General features: G+C 29.2%; 1 protein-coding gene across 3 annotated transcripts; it reads right to left on the bottom strand.

Moving 5' to 3' along the window:
- Positions 1–1,145: 1,145 nt before the first annotated feature.
- LOC148278602 (cytochrome P450 9e2-like) lies at positions 1,146–13,288 on the bottom strand. Of its 3 annotated transcripts, none has more exons than XM_088231157.1 (10): positions 13,172–13,288; positions 8,346–8,566; positions 7,533–7,690; positions 6,444–6,578; positions 6,007–6,212; positions 5,531–5,762; positions 4,748–4,969; positions 3,547–3,644; positions 3,063–3,231; positions 1,146–1,379 (listed from the first exon to the last, which is right to left on the bottom strand). In XM_088231157.1, the coding sequence occupies exons 2-10, from the start codon at positions 8,561–8,563 to the stop codon at positions 1,198–1,200; spliced, it is 1,620 nt and encodes a 539-aa protein (XP_088087283.1). In that variant the 5' UTR covers positions 8,564–8,566; positions 13,172–13,288; the 3' UTR covers positions 1,146–1,197. The 3 variants fall into 3 exon arrangements, with proteins under 3 accessions (XP_088087283.1, XP_088087282.1, XP_088087281.1); XM_088231156.1 differs by lacking the exon at positions 13,172–13,288 and adding an exon at positions 11,079–11,249; XM_088231155.1 differs by lacking the exon at positions 13,172–13,288 and adding an exon at positions 11,171–11,251 and having other exon boundaries at positions 1,150–1,379.
- Between the last annotated feature and the right edge of the window lie 1,612 nt (positions 13,289–14,900).

Genomic DNA, 14,900 nt, shown 5'->3' with positions numbered 1-14,900 from the left:
CCTTCAAACTGCTCTTTCGAAGAAAAATGAATCATGGTTGAATTTTCTAATAAGCAAGCACGGCAAATTTCTTTAAAATTCAATGGAATTTTGACATCCGAAGAACTTATTGGAATTTTGACTTCCAACGATCGTCTTGAAATTACATTATCTTTTGAAATAGAATTCATTGTAAAATATAGACAATTGTTGATTAAGGAATCTGAAGAGTAAAAAAGGTTTGATCAAAAGGACTTAGCACATTAACCGGCAACGCTTTTTGAAACAGTGGCATTTGACATTTGACCAGCTGACATTGACATTTGTTTTTGTTCAAATCTATGAAGACATAAGACATATTTTCCCTTCAGATTGTTTATGGTGTCAAAATTATGTGAGCAGGTACCTACCGTTATTTTTTCCAAATGCCGTTTGTGTATGAATAAGTACCGTATTTTTTAATGATACGACGCATAGGATCATAAGACGCACCCCGAAATTCAGCTATCATTAAAAAAAAAACGTTTTGGATGATTAAGACGCATCAGACCATAAGACACACTTAAATTTTTTATTGAATTTTCAGTGCAAAAAAGTGCGTCTTATGAAACATATGGTAAATAAGTTAGTAGGCAATTTGTTTCAAAATGTTCGTCTTTAATTATAATTATTTACAATTGGCTTTCATCTAAAATCAATTATATTTGTAAACTTCGAAAATAGCAACATAAAAAAAAACATGCATTGATGTTTATTTTAGATATTTAAAAAAATACAATGTTTTATTTTAGTAGTAAATTTTAACTTTTCAAAAATATAATATCTAGTCCATTATCAAGTTATTGGGACTACACGTTGAAACCAGTTTTTTTGTAGTAGCTAATTCCAATCAACAACCCTATTGCTCAGGAAATTATATTTGAAAATCATTGTTGTGAACATTGAAGTTGACTTTTATTTAACAGTAAATGTTAAAAATTCTTTTTTTCTAATCTATAGATGCTTTTACATTTAAAAGTTGATGCCCCATAATATCGGCTGATAAAATTACTGAATCAATATTTCAATATTATTCCAAAACTTTTACAAGTTGGACTCACGAGTATTCGAAAACTTTTATAAAATTATAAAATAAATAATACCAAATTATAATAAAACAAAGTGCTTTATAAATGTTTTTATAATATTTTTTTTTTTAAAAGATAAAAAAATAAACTTTTATTGATTGATTGAAGAGTTTCTCGGATTTAATGCAATCCAAAATCCATTTTTAGGTTTCATTGAGGCTGAAGTATTACTCATTTTCAATGGGATTTCAGTTTTAGCAGTAACTAAAAATTCAAAATCAGCCAGAAGGTAGAATAAAATTGCCTTCACCTCCATAAGAGCAAACCGAGAACCTGTAAAAAGTATTTTTCAAATAAAAAATTGAAAGAAATATGTAGATATACGTCAAATAATAATTTCAAAATGTAGGTAAGAAATATTATTTCATAATTATTAGGAATTATAGAAATCAACGGTTGTTATGAACATTACTATAAAATAATATAATCTTTTTGTTTTTAATTCTTACCTGAAATAAAATAGGATCTGTATCCTAGACATTAAACAAATAGAATAATTATATGAAAAAGTTTTTTAATCATTAACTATTCCCTTTCGAAGCGGGATTTGGAACAGTGTACTTCTTCTGGGAAATTAGAATAAAGTGATTGTACAGACCATGTGTACAAATTGACAATACTGCAGTGAGGAGTACAACAAAAGATTTTAAAGTTTCAATGTTTTGTTATTTTTGCAGTTCGATTGTAAAGAAATATTAAATTTTACCTTAATTAGATTTCAAAAATTGACAATGAACATATGAAACTGAAAAAAGACACCAGTATTTATATAACAATTTCGAGAAATGGCTGGATGTCAATGAATGAATTGATTAATAAATGAATTCACACAGTTTTGACTAGATATGATCCAGATAACACAAACAGAATTAAAAAGAGATTTTATCTGCTTTACTTTCCGTCGAACCCGGAATAATAGTGGAACAACTCAAAAAACTGATTTTTAAGGAAGAGTAGTTACACAAATACCAACACTATCAGTAAATTAAAATTCATTGGCAAAAAAAAAAACAAAACTTGAACTTTTTTTAACTTGTGCCACAAAGTTTCCAATGTTTCAGAAATTATGTATAAAATTATAGTAAAATATTGCCACTTTTTATTATAAAGTCACATTAATATTTTTAAGAATTGTATTTAAGAAAATATATTCAGGAACATTTCTGCATGGGTACTTACCTCAAAAACAACAATTTTGGACTTGAGCCATTATTAACGCTTAGGTGCGCTATTATTTTTCTAGTGCTTACTACACTAGACTTAAATGAATTTTATTTTAGAAACTGATTTGTTTTAAATTGGTGTAAATTAAAGACATAATGGATAAAAGTGTTTTGTGGCAAAAAACAAAAAGCAGAGATATCTGGGGTTAAAGTTTTGAACACTAGTGAAAATATAACACGTTCATTCGCTCTCAAAATTGGTTTTCTGCCAACTTTTGATGGTGTAGTTAGAGTTATCTAAAGGGCTGTACTAAAATCTTCATTTATGAAAAAAAATGAAACAAAACGCCAAAATTCAATTAAAAATGATTTGTAAATAAATTAGAATAAATACAAGCACATATTTAACATAAAATATTTCTTTGACCCTCTTTCACTCATCTACTTTGGATTGTTTTTTAATACAATGAAGAAGTTCAGTGCTACGGGAAATTGGATACAAAAAAATGTTCTTAAAAGGGGTAAAAATAAAAGCATTTAATTGTACGGCAAAGTTATTAATAACAATGAACTACTTCGAACTATGTCATAAGTTCACGTTTACGGAAAGCCAACTCACTAATCAGCATAACTTAACAAAAAGATCTTGTGATGTCACAGGCAGAGTAATTTCAAAATTACCAAACTTTTAAAAATCATAACGCTGATAGTAAAAATATTTTTTGCTCAGTTTGATAGTCTATTAAAATACTGAACTGTCTCATAAAATCTGATGAAATTGACTATTTTTTACCTATGCAGTTCCTCGGTCCAATGCCAAATGGCAAATAGGTATATGGTTTGATAGATCCTTTATTCTCATCAGAAAATCGCTCTGGATCAAATTTCTCTGGATTTGGAAAATACTGAGAGTCGTGTTGAATAGCATAAATGGGTACCCAGAAAGTATTTTCACTATTTAGCTGGAAAAAATAATATTTAAAAATTAAACACTAAATATATAATAAATTTAACAAAATTTTAGCCCGTATTTGATACATATTTGATCACTACTAGTCAATAAGTCCTCATTTATCTTGGATTTATTTTGCAATACTCAATGAAGGCATTTTGCTCTTTGGCTGTTTATTGTAAGTGGATAGATATTTTAGGAGTCTCTTGTTGGAATTAAAATTCAAACCTCATAAAAAGTACTTTGGTCCCCTTTGTTTCTCATTATAATTTCCCCTGATAAAATATAATGTAAAAACAAGCATCATATTCATGCAATATAATACCTGGAATGTCATTCCTCCATCATGAGCTGGTGGTAAGAAATATGGCTTAACACATAATCTATCTGTCAATCCAACTGGTGGCCAATACCTTAGTGTTTCTGAAAATAAGAATCTCGTAAACATGCACCGAAGAAAGACATTCTGTTGAAACCTCAGAGTAATCTATCGCCCATATGGAGAAAAACCATACTATGATTATTGACCACGAAGTTAGCTACAGATTACAGCAGCAAAATGTGGCGTAGGTACTTGGATTAGAAATTGTAAGCGTCAATCGAAACCGTCCGTTAAACTTTTGTAGTTTAACTAAAAACCAAACCAAAAATTTGAAACGCTTTTGTTCTATGCAATAGAGCTTAAAGGCTTCTCTAAAGAATTAGTACTCTGAAGTTGAAATCATATTTTGGTTATAAAACATTCAAGATATATTTTTTTTACCACCAAATATTTCATATAATATAATATAGGTATATCTCAATATTTAGATGTTTTGTAATTCAGTGTCGTTTAAAAAGAGAGAGCAGTAAGTTGTTTAAATGCTCCATTTAGATAAATATTTTATTAAAAAACACTAAAATAAAATTTAACACTAAAATGAAAAATATTTTAAATTACAGTAAAACCCCTAAATGAAGTTTTTTAAGGGACCGACAAAAAGAATGTAAATGGAGAGAAGATGTAAATTATTTTTTATTAAAAAATTCATGGAGAAATGTTTGAACCATTTTTTTATTGCAACTTTTTAAAAGATCATAATTATTCATAAAGAACAAATGTATGTAAAACACAATTAACCATTTTTAAAATTACAACTAAAACACGAAAATGGCGCAATGAATATTCGCAAAACCGAATTTCTACAATAAAGTTTATATAATGATAAAAACTAACTTCAAACTCTCGAGCTGCCAGTTTTTAGTTTGGATTACAAATTTCTTCTAGGAGTAGATGTAGAAAGCAAAAAGTAGAAGAAGAATTTATGGTAAATTTGTTAGCAGACGGTCATTGAGACGAGTTGTGGTCCCATTGTAGTATCACAGATTCCAGATTAAGAGATCTGAGGTTCAAACCCTGCACCACCACAACTTATTTCACTTTATTTTAACAAGGATATTTACGAATTAAAGAAAATGGCCCCAAAGTTGAAATATTTAGGTAAATAATAGGAATGCTAATATGTTTTTTAATTAAAAATAAATACCAGATATGACCATGTCCATGTACTTGAGTTTGTGGAGATCATTGTAAGTCAGCTTCCCAGTAAGTCCAGATTTAACTTCATCTATTTCGTTGTGTGCTTTCTTCTGAATATCAGGATTAGCTGCAAGCTCATGGGCTACAAAACTCAGTAGAGTTGAGGATGTCTCAAATCCAGCAATGAAAAATAGAAGTGCCTGAGCTGTGAGCTCATCATCGGACCACTCTACAAAAAACAAAGGTTTACTTAATATATTTTACCTTAAAATAGACGATTCTTATCTGAATTCTATGAGGCTAGGTTATCTAACTTAAGAAATTTGAATATGCATGTCATTAAAAATTTCAGAAGAATCGATTTTGTCCGAATAATAACTAGGTACAAAATAATAACTAGGTATTATTCACCCTCAGAGAATGGTATTCGTTGGTGTTACTCTCATATAATAGCAAACATTATTAATTTCAAACAGATCAAATTGAAACTTTAGATTTAGTCAAAGCTTTATTTTATTTCTAATGCTAAGTAAAAAAGTTTTATCTTAGGTTCTGTTTGATTTGTTTTCAGTAATATTAATTAGGTAAATACTGTTTTGTTTCTGGCTCATATTTACCACAAGACGGATATAAAAAATGAAAAATAAATACAACTGTACAATTCAAACATAAATTTGTATTACTATTTTTCTCTTCCCACTAAAAAAGAGTAATTGTTTTATACATAACGTTATTCCGCTTTAAATTATAGTTTTTTAGGAAGATAATTGGCTGTTAAATAACTATATACTTATATCTTTCTTGGCAAGATCAGGCCTTGTATAATCCTCAGCCGTAGCAAATCCTGAATCTTCCTTATCTTCTTGTTTGTCATGTTTCAAGGACCCTTTCTTGGTTTCCATTAACAGATGTATCATATCTTCTCTAATTATATTATTTTCTTCCCTTTCCTTCATTGTACCTTGCACTAGGGTTCGAAAGAAAGAAGTTAAATCTTCATCAAAAAGAGCGATCCTGAAAAACTGAAAGAAATAACATGAAAAGAACACAAACTACAAACATTATTTTTTAAATACTCAGCACTTTGGCGTTTATTGGTTTAGACATATGCAAATATAACTTTACACCGTCCCTAGAATCGATATATATTTGCCTATTTCATTTGTTATTTACAAAATAATATAGTAAAATGTATTTGTTATCTTCTATAATATACCATTTTATTACTTAACACTACTTTATTGATATAATTTCATACTTACTAACCTTCATTAGTTTAGGTGTAATGTTGTAACCAAGAATTCTTAATACTCGGAGAAAAGTGAGATTGGTAAAACTTTTGCCCTTATTAAGGAACTCATTATTTCTATCTTCCAATGAGTTTATTTTTAAACCAAATGCACATGTTGCTATCACATCATTAGAATACCTCATGAACGTTTCCTTCATTTCTAAATCTATTAAACCTTTTTCTAAAAAAATAATTAAATCTGGGTTTTTTGTTTTCATATCACTATAATACTTATGTAATTTTTCTGTAAATGGTCCATTTTTTAACTGTTTATCGGAACAAAAGTAGTTTTGTGCATATTTTTTTCTTATGTAATTTATTTTTTATTTTTTACCATTTTAGGTTCTGCTTGCAAGTAAAGTGTATTGGAAAACATAAACTTGACAGTATTAACATCATGCATATCTTTTACCTGAATTTCGACACTCCTTTTTGTAAAACTTGGCTGATTCTTCTGCACATTCCACAACAAATCCAAACATGGATCGCATTTTTGATGATGTGAACGCAGGACTCAATGTAGAACGCATATCTTTCCATCTTTGTCCTAAAAATATAATGATAGACAACCTAAATGCTTTAAATTAATCGTATTGTCACAGATCTGAAGTCAACTTTGAACCTTAGGATCATAGAATTAAGAATAGTCCAGAAAGAGTGTAGAATCATATTTGAATACATCAGACTGTGTCCAATAATCCCCCCACTATGCCCCATTTCCGCAGCGCGCATTCGTGATCCCGCCGCGTAATGTTGCACGATGGGAAAAAAATAATAATAACACAAATGTAAGGTAAAAAAAAGCAATCTGTTGATTTCTCTAAAATTTTATTGTGCACGCGGAAATACTGATTGAAACAACAAAGTTGGTAAGTAAAGGGTTATTTAATAAGAGTAATTTAATTAATGTACAAGGTACGATTTTCATTAGTTCTCTTATTAGATGAGTAAAGTAGAGTGAAAAAATTTACTACCCTGGCAACACTAACGAAATTTCCATTTTGTTTCTTCGACAATCTGACGAATGGAAAAATAATTAAATTTTTAAGTAAAACATTTGCTACTTGAACATTTATTTGCTAATTACACATGAAATGTGATACTATCCTATTTCTTTAAAATCCTAGCAGTATTTCTACACTTTAAAAGGACACAACACGGCATAATTGAATTTAAATCAAGAGTTGCGTACTGAGCGAAGTCTACATAGAAATTAATAGGTCAAAATGTAAACCTACTCTTTTATGAGTAGTTTAGTCGCCTTCTGTTTGATGTGTGTATGCGGTTTCTGGACTATTCATAATTCTATGCTTAGGATATTCATACAAGGAATATCTATTGATTTATGTCACAGTTTTATAATGTTCTGAGGCTCTTTGTTTCAGGTTCCAATTAGCTAAGGATTTCCTGCGTTTAGGTAGGACCTTTTGTGTTACATATTGTGTTCATTCATTAAATGATGATCAAACAATTAAAATCATTGTGAATATATTAATTTTACCTTGTAGAGCAAATAAATGTTTGGAAAACATGGAGTCGTCTTCATTTACTCTTCGGTGGTCGGTAAAATGGTCAAAATCTCGTATACATAATGTCTTTATCAACTCAATATCCCTTAGCATTATAACACGTCTCGTGAACTCAAAAACTCCCACATATCTGTAATATTGAATATTGTTGAGAAGGGAATCTTAAAAAAAGAAAATACAGAAATAATACGGCAATACCCAACTGGATTTAGCGACAATTTTGAATGTGAAGTCGGCAGTTTAAGATTTTCCCTTTATGTATATTGTGTTTAGTGATGGTTATTTTAAATGTTAATTTTTTATGGGTGAACGGGTAAACTTCCTGGCTGCCCTATTTCACCAAAGAGCCTGGTGCCCATGGCAACGCTCAAAAGCTCGAACAATACACTTCTCTAAGCCACAGCAGGGTGGATCCATTCACCCCTGTTCAAGCAGTTGCCACTAATACTGAGACCATGATAAGGACATAATATAAATGTTTTTATTTAAAATAAAAGATTTCATTTAATTGCTTTCCTGTTAAAATTCTTTTTTCTTTTTTCATTCCTTAATATGTGTTTACTTTTTAATCATTTTAATTCTTATTCTAGTTTTATACAAGTCAATAAAAAAAATAAGTTATGAAAGGTTGAATCAACATTATACAGTTATATTTTAAATATAAAATTTAGTTTTCTTTTAGGGAAGGGACAAATCAAATAGAAAAATATACATGGAGGCATCAACAGTAAAAATCTGTAATGTGTAATATGTTTGCAAGTGTACAGTAAACAAACATTTATTACCTTTCTTCCGGAAATTTATTGTATATTCTAACCATCAGTGTACCAAAATTTTCCTTTTGGATCATTGCCCAAAACAAATTGCCAAATATAGGGATAGATGGTATAATGCTTTTGATGCCATGTCTTTCAAAATGTCGGTAGAAGTATTTTGAATAAAGAATAAAACATCCTAAAACGCATCCTAAGGCAGCAATCCATTGCCAAAATGTAGAGATCATTTTCTGTAAATCCAAATGATTTTGAAATATTTGGTAATAATATGAAAACTCCCATAAGTGCATTACACCCATGTAACTGAAGGTAAACGAACAAACAAACCAACCGTTTCTCTGTGGGGTAGGCAGAGAGGATAGAGTGCCATATCACTATGTCTTTACATACAGATCTCGCACTTTTACATTTATTTCTACTTTGGTACAAATTAATTTGTCAGCATGCGTCGCACTCCGAGTATAAACACAAGTTGGTACATGATTACAACACCAGGTTTACTAGTATGGAAGGGCTAGCTGTTCCTAGATATTGCAATAAATGTGGAAAAAGGACACTGAAATACAGTATACCCAAAATATTTAACATGTTACCAGACAATATTAAAAATACTGAGTTAAATACAAGAGTGAGACGTATTTACTAAATTAAATATATTATTATGTTTGACATCTAGAATTATTAAACTCAAAAACCTTTTTTCTAAACTTTTGCAAATGTTACTGAATTGTGACTGATAAAGAGATAATGCTTTTCAAAAATGAAAATTGTAGAAAATGTTTTTCTTGTGATTGTTTACATTTATTTTCGGCATGTATTTACCTACACTGGTTTGGACATGTAGAGGGAATAGACAATGAAAAAATGGCTAGAAAAAAAACTATGCGAATGTTGATGGATGAGAAAAACTGTTGAACATGCCTTTCTTAAACACTTGAAGATGGACATGTCAAAAGACAGAATAATCTGCGTGCGAGCATGAAAAGATATATATACATGTATGTTATTTTTTTTCAAAAATATTTACAAAATAGTCTTAAATTAAAGTCCTGCTGAGTTGCATACATACAATTTGTCAGCAGGTTCTTATAAATTGCATCGATTATTAACACTTAACCTACATTAATAATAATTTTACTTGAAAAATTACATCTCCCCCCCCCCTCCTTATCCTCTCTTCAAGCATTTTTGTCCTTATCCCGCCCAATTTACAGTAACTTAATGTTCTTAAAATATTTAAAAAATCTTTGATTATTGAGTACTTGAAAATAACATTTTTCTATGTATAAATTGTATGTATTTATTTGATATGTAATATATATATTCTTTACTAACTTTGTATACTATGTGGAAATCTGTTATTAGTTCTGAGTTTATACACTATATCTGTTTGTTTACTAAAAATATGTATGTAGAACTGTTGATTTCCCTAATAAAATAAAAATAAAATAAAAATAAAAACATTTCATATTACACTATCAAAAATTGAAAACTATCACTAAGACAAAAAACTTTTTTCTATTAAGCTTATTAAGTTTTTATACATTGATTGATCAAATCATCACATTTATTTATAAAATTATTTATTTATTTATTTATTTAAACGCCTTTTAGGCTTTTAAAAGTTTTACATACATATATACAAATAAAGACAGACATGTAATTCACAAAGAAGTAGCAAAAAATATTTAAATGATTTTTAGAAGAAAAAGAAAAATATCAAAAATATCATCTTTACATTAGTATAAAAGTGGAAAGAACAGAAGTGCATCTTTAAATATGAAGACAGAAATGCATTTTACATAAAGAAAGGAGCAAAAATAAAAATGAATTAAGAAGAGAAAGAAAAATAAAAATTAAATAAAAATAAAAAAAAAATCATTACATATTAATTGAAAATATATCAGGATACATAATAATACATACATGTATTGCAGTGGGGAACAGGAGTACATTTTTGCGTATAAGTTGTATTAAAATAATCTTAATGTTATAAGTTAGAAAAATACTTATTTAGAATACATATATTAGTCAATAAACGAAAAACAATTGAAATCAACATAGTATTATTTAGGTTTTACAATTTGAAGACAGTAAATTGATACACTGCCTTTTAAAATTCAAAAGTGTTATATTAAATATATCCACGTCATTTGCGTATTCATTTGCAAATGTATGAATTTTCCTTATTGGCGAGTGTGCACTGTAGTTTGTTATTGATTCATTTACATAGAATACTTTATTAAATCGGGTAACCCGGCCAGGAACTCGCAAATTAATCAGTTGTAACAGTTCGGAACAATCAAATATTGAATTTAATATTTAAAATAAAAATAACAAATCATTCAGTTTTCTTCTATTTTCTAATGTTTGTACATTTAAATATTAATTTAAGTATGAGTAATTAATACCTTCAACTGAAATACCTAATTTAAAATTAACGAAACGTAAAAATTAATGTTGAACTCTTTCAATATTATTTATATGTACTTTATAATATGGTGACCATATAACCGAGTTGTATTCAAGTTTGCTACGTACTAAAGCAACATATAAAATTTTTATTACATAGACTGAGTCAAAGTCTCTAATCGTTCGCAACAGAAATCCCAGAGTTTTCATGCTTTTATTTGTTATGCTCTGTATATGTTTAATGAAATTTAATTTTTCATCGAATATAATGCCAAGGTCGGTCATTTCAGACATGATGATGATAATCTAATATTAAATTATCATAATTACCTCAAAACAGGTATTTACTATACCTAGTGATAATAGACAGTGCCTAATATGTTTTTTGATATTTTAATTTAGCTTATTTACATATTTTTTACCTTCTTCACTGTTTTGAAAACAGATCATTATAATAATATGCTCTGCTATCAATAAACGCCATTTTTTTCGGCACTGACTGAAAAGATTTGTTTTTTATGAGTAATATGTTTTTACTTCATACATCTTTATCGGAATAATTCGGTAGTCAGGTGGCAGAAGGGACCATCTATAATTTTCAAAAATGTTCAGGAGAGCTGAAATACGACTCAATTTCAAGACACCAATCCCCAAACCCAAATGTTTTAGTGTTGCTTTTCAATAATGAATTACCATTCTAAATTGTGGTGTTTTTTTTTTTTTTTTTTCTATGTGTATTTACTGAAATGTTGATTAAAACTTTTGAAAACTAAAAAACAGAAAAAAATGCAGATGGTCCCTTCTGCCATCTGACTACCAAATTATCATATTATCTACAATCATACAAAAACACAATTTTGTATATCGCGATGGATAAAAATGAATGCAGCTCTGTGAATAGATTTAATTTTATAATTAAGATACAAATTATTGATAAGATATACAAAATTAAATATTACTGGATATATAACTTTGTTTATTTAATAATATACAAATAATAATAATGATCATTATTAGGCATTTTAAGAAAAAAATCACATTAACATATCAAAAATAATATTAATACAATGTGTACATTAAAAAAATATTTATAAATAATCCCTAATAGAAGAATCCAATGTGCTATGTACATTTCTAATATTATTATTTTTGTTGCATCTATCTATGTAGGTAAACCTGTACCAAGATAGATGCAAGTTGTATTTGTATGGTGTGGTAACGGTAGGGTATCGGACCCGCAAGCAGCACAGCAGGAAGCGACAGCAAAGTGATCCACGGTCATTCGCTCAAATATTTTTATATTCACTCGAATGACAGCGGACCACCCCGCTATCGCAGCTCACTATACCTCCCACAAGTACATAAACATACATACCTATCTGCAGTAAAAAAATATACATAATAATACACTATGTTTAAAGGGCATTATGCCTGGTCCAAGAGCCACATACAAGAGCCATATAAAAGAGTCATGCACAAGACTTTATTACAATATGATACATTTAAATTTTTAAGTGAAAATTCTTGATGGAAGTTCATTGTAATTTATTAGATAAATAAAAGACGAGTAATACTTTAATCCACAAATTTGGAAAATCCAAGGACCGGTTTCATTGCTTTTGCGACCTCTTCGAGATTGGTATCTTTATTAAGGAGTTCAATGTATTTATACAAAACAGAGGTAAGGATAGATAATTCAAAATTGTACTTATATATAATTTACTTTCATATGATTTTGAATTATCTATCCTTACCTCTGTTTTGTATTGAGCTCCTTAATAAAGATGCGAAAGTGATGTAATCGGTCACTGGATATTCTAAATTTGTGGATTAAAGTATCACTCGCCTTTTATTTGTATAATAAATTACAATGTGATGCATTTTGTCTTCCTAGAACATTTTCAAACTATCTTAAATATTTACAGTCAAATATACTTACAATAATACCAGTCTCAAAAATATTGTAATAGCGATGAAACCGGACGTTCTAAATTAGTAGATTTAAGTAGGTACTGTGACAAAATTAATTTTCATCAAAATCAGTTTCATTTGTCACAACAGATAAATTCTGTGTAGGTACTTATACATTTAATATGTGCTTCTGTGCCATACTAAATAGTATTATTATATTAAAAGATCGTGTATTTAATGAATTCATGTTAGAGAAAGAAATTCACAAAATATGAATGTAATGATCAAGCATATTAAATTTTTACTAACACTTTCCAAATAAAATTTGTTGATGTGCCTGTTGCAAATTGAAAAAACTAATACATATTATTACAGATACAGATAGGCATAGAATGAAGAGACTATTCTTAATTCTATGCCGATAGGTACAGTCACAAACAATAATTCATTTCCATAACAGGTAATCAGTCATAATAATTAAATAATAGTATAGGTAAATTATATATTAGTACCTGATATTTTATCTAATATGAACTTTGCAACATATAGGTTTCCTATGCATGATTCTTTGAATGCAAAAACAATAATACCATGCCACACCTATGACAAATATTATCCAAAAGAATTGTGGTTTGTATTTTTGGTAATGATGAATAATCTAAATATTTAGATAATAATACAAATAATCTAATGACCATTTGAAACATGCAAATAATCGAATGACCATTCGAAACATGCAAATAATCGAATTACCATTCGAACTATTTGATTATTTGTTTATTGTGGGGGGAGTTAACATATCTAGACATGGATTATGTAAAAAATAAAAATACGTCAACCAATCGAAAACCGCGTCTACAACCACGTGTGGATGCAAGTAAAAAATCATAATCATTCCCCTTTCCTACAAAATAGTCTACATCTAAGAAAATAGTGGTATTTGGCACTGTATCAATACACCAACCGCAGTCTATCTTGATCATTTTTGTTAAATGAAAATAAAATGATCAGACTTAAACTTCTGGTGCCAGTCCATGGGCTACAAAATATTCCTGTGTGAAAACACCTTTTTAAATAAATATTTCATGTCAACCACATCGGGAATCGAACCTGAAACCTCTTTCAAGGTGGGCAAGCGTGCTAACCACTACACCACGAGGCCGACCGTAAAATAGTCCTTTGAAATAATAATGTTTGAAGTTTGCCATTTTCCTAAATATTCAGTCAGTACTTATATTAGATATTGAATTATACAATGCACGTACATTAATATAAATATATTTTTATTTATTTGAAGCATCTGGAAGCAAAATCCCCTACTCGAGACTGGCAGCTGACTTCGGGGAATCCTTCGGGGAATCAGGCATTGGGAGTTTTAAGCCAGAAAATATTAATGTCAAGGATCAATGGATCAAGCCTCAGTATTTTGAGTAAAAGAGAATATAAAAGACTATGATAATTTTGTTGACCCGTAGGTACTGTGCCATACATACGCATTACTTGTCGAACATAATGCTTAAACATAATTTTATCCGCATTATTTCATCAAAACATTACCAACGTCATGAAGCGTTCCGATCAACAAAAAAATATTTCACTGTTCTGTCACACTGTTTATAAGGTTCGTAAGTCAAATTATTTGAAGCTCTTGTATTTCTTGTTTGTATATTGCAGTTAAAATTTAATTAAATATTTGTCTTAAAATGAAAAGAAAAATGCTTGATTGTGTTGTGAAAGCGTGCAAAAATCACTGCTCTAGTGCCATAATCCAGGGAGAAAATACGGGAATACATGCTAATGAAAAACAGTCTGACCACGATATATCTGAGTCTCTAAAATTATGAAACTCAACTCATGCTTAACGTTAATTTTTTAACCGCCAGCCAGATTTTAGGATATAGTTAGTGTTAATGAAGAAAGGTTGGACCGCGTATTACCTTGAGCCTTCTAAAATTATGTTACAACTCTTGCCAAAAGCGAATTTAGTCATTCTTTAATCGCTAGCCGTGTTTTGACGTGATCTCGACATTTAATTCGATACCAAAGTAAATATATGAAAAAATGTCTGATTGTGTCGTGAACGCGTGCAAAAACAGTCCGTATAAATGGAAAAAGACTTTTCATTGATAAGTAGGTACCTAGGTACTTGTTTATTATTGAATTCCAAAACTCTAAATTATTTATATTCCCGAACATTGGCTTGCCTACTGGTTTAGCAATCGTTTTTCGTTTATTTTATTG

The sequence above is a fragment of the Micrasema longulum genome, unplaced genomic scaffold (genome assembly GCF_059751315.1).
Source record: "Micrasema longulum isolate JH-2025_06_02 unplaced genomic scaffold, ASM5975131v1 h1tg000857l, whole genome shotgun sequence".
Lineage (NCBI taxonomy): Eukaryota > Metazoa > Arthropoda > Insecta > Trichoptera > Brachycentridae > Micrasema > Micrasema longulum.
This window is presented reverse-complemented; position numbering and strand designations above follow the sequence as displayed.

Excerpts from the sequence above, each read along its gene's own strand:
- LOC148278602 (XM_088231157.1), bottom strand. The coding sequence starts at position 8,563 with ATGATCTCTACATTTTGGCAATGGATTGCTGCCTTAGGATGCGTTTTA. Across the intron at positions 6,213-6,443 it reads AAAGGAGTGTCGAAATTCAG|AAAAAGGTTTAATAGATTTA; the intron begins GTAAAAGATATG and ends TTATTTTTTTAG. Across the intron at positions 3,232-3,546 it reads ATGGAGGAATGACATTCCAG|CTAAATAGTGAAAATACTTT; the intron begins GTATTATATTGC and ends TATTTTTTCCAG.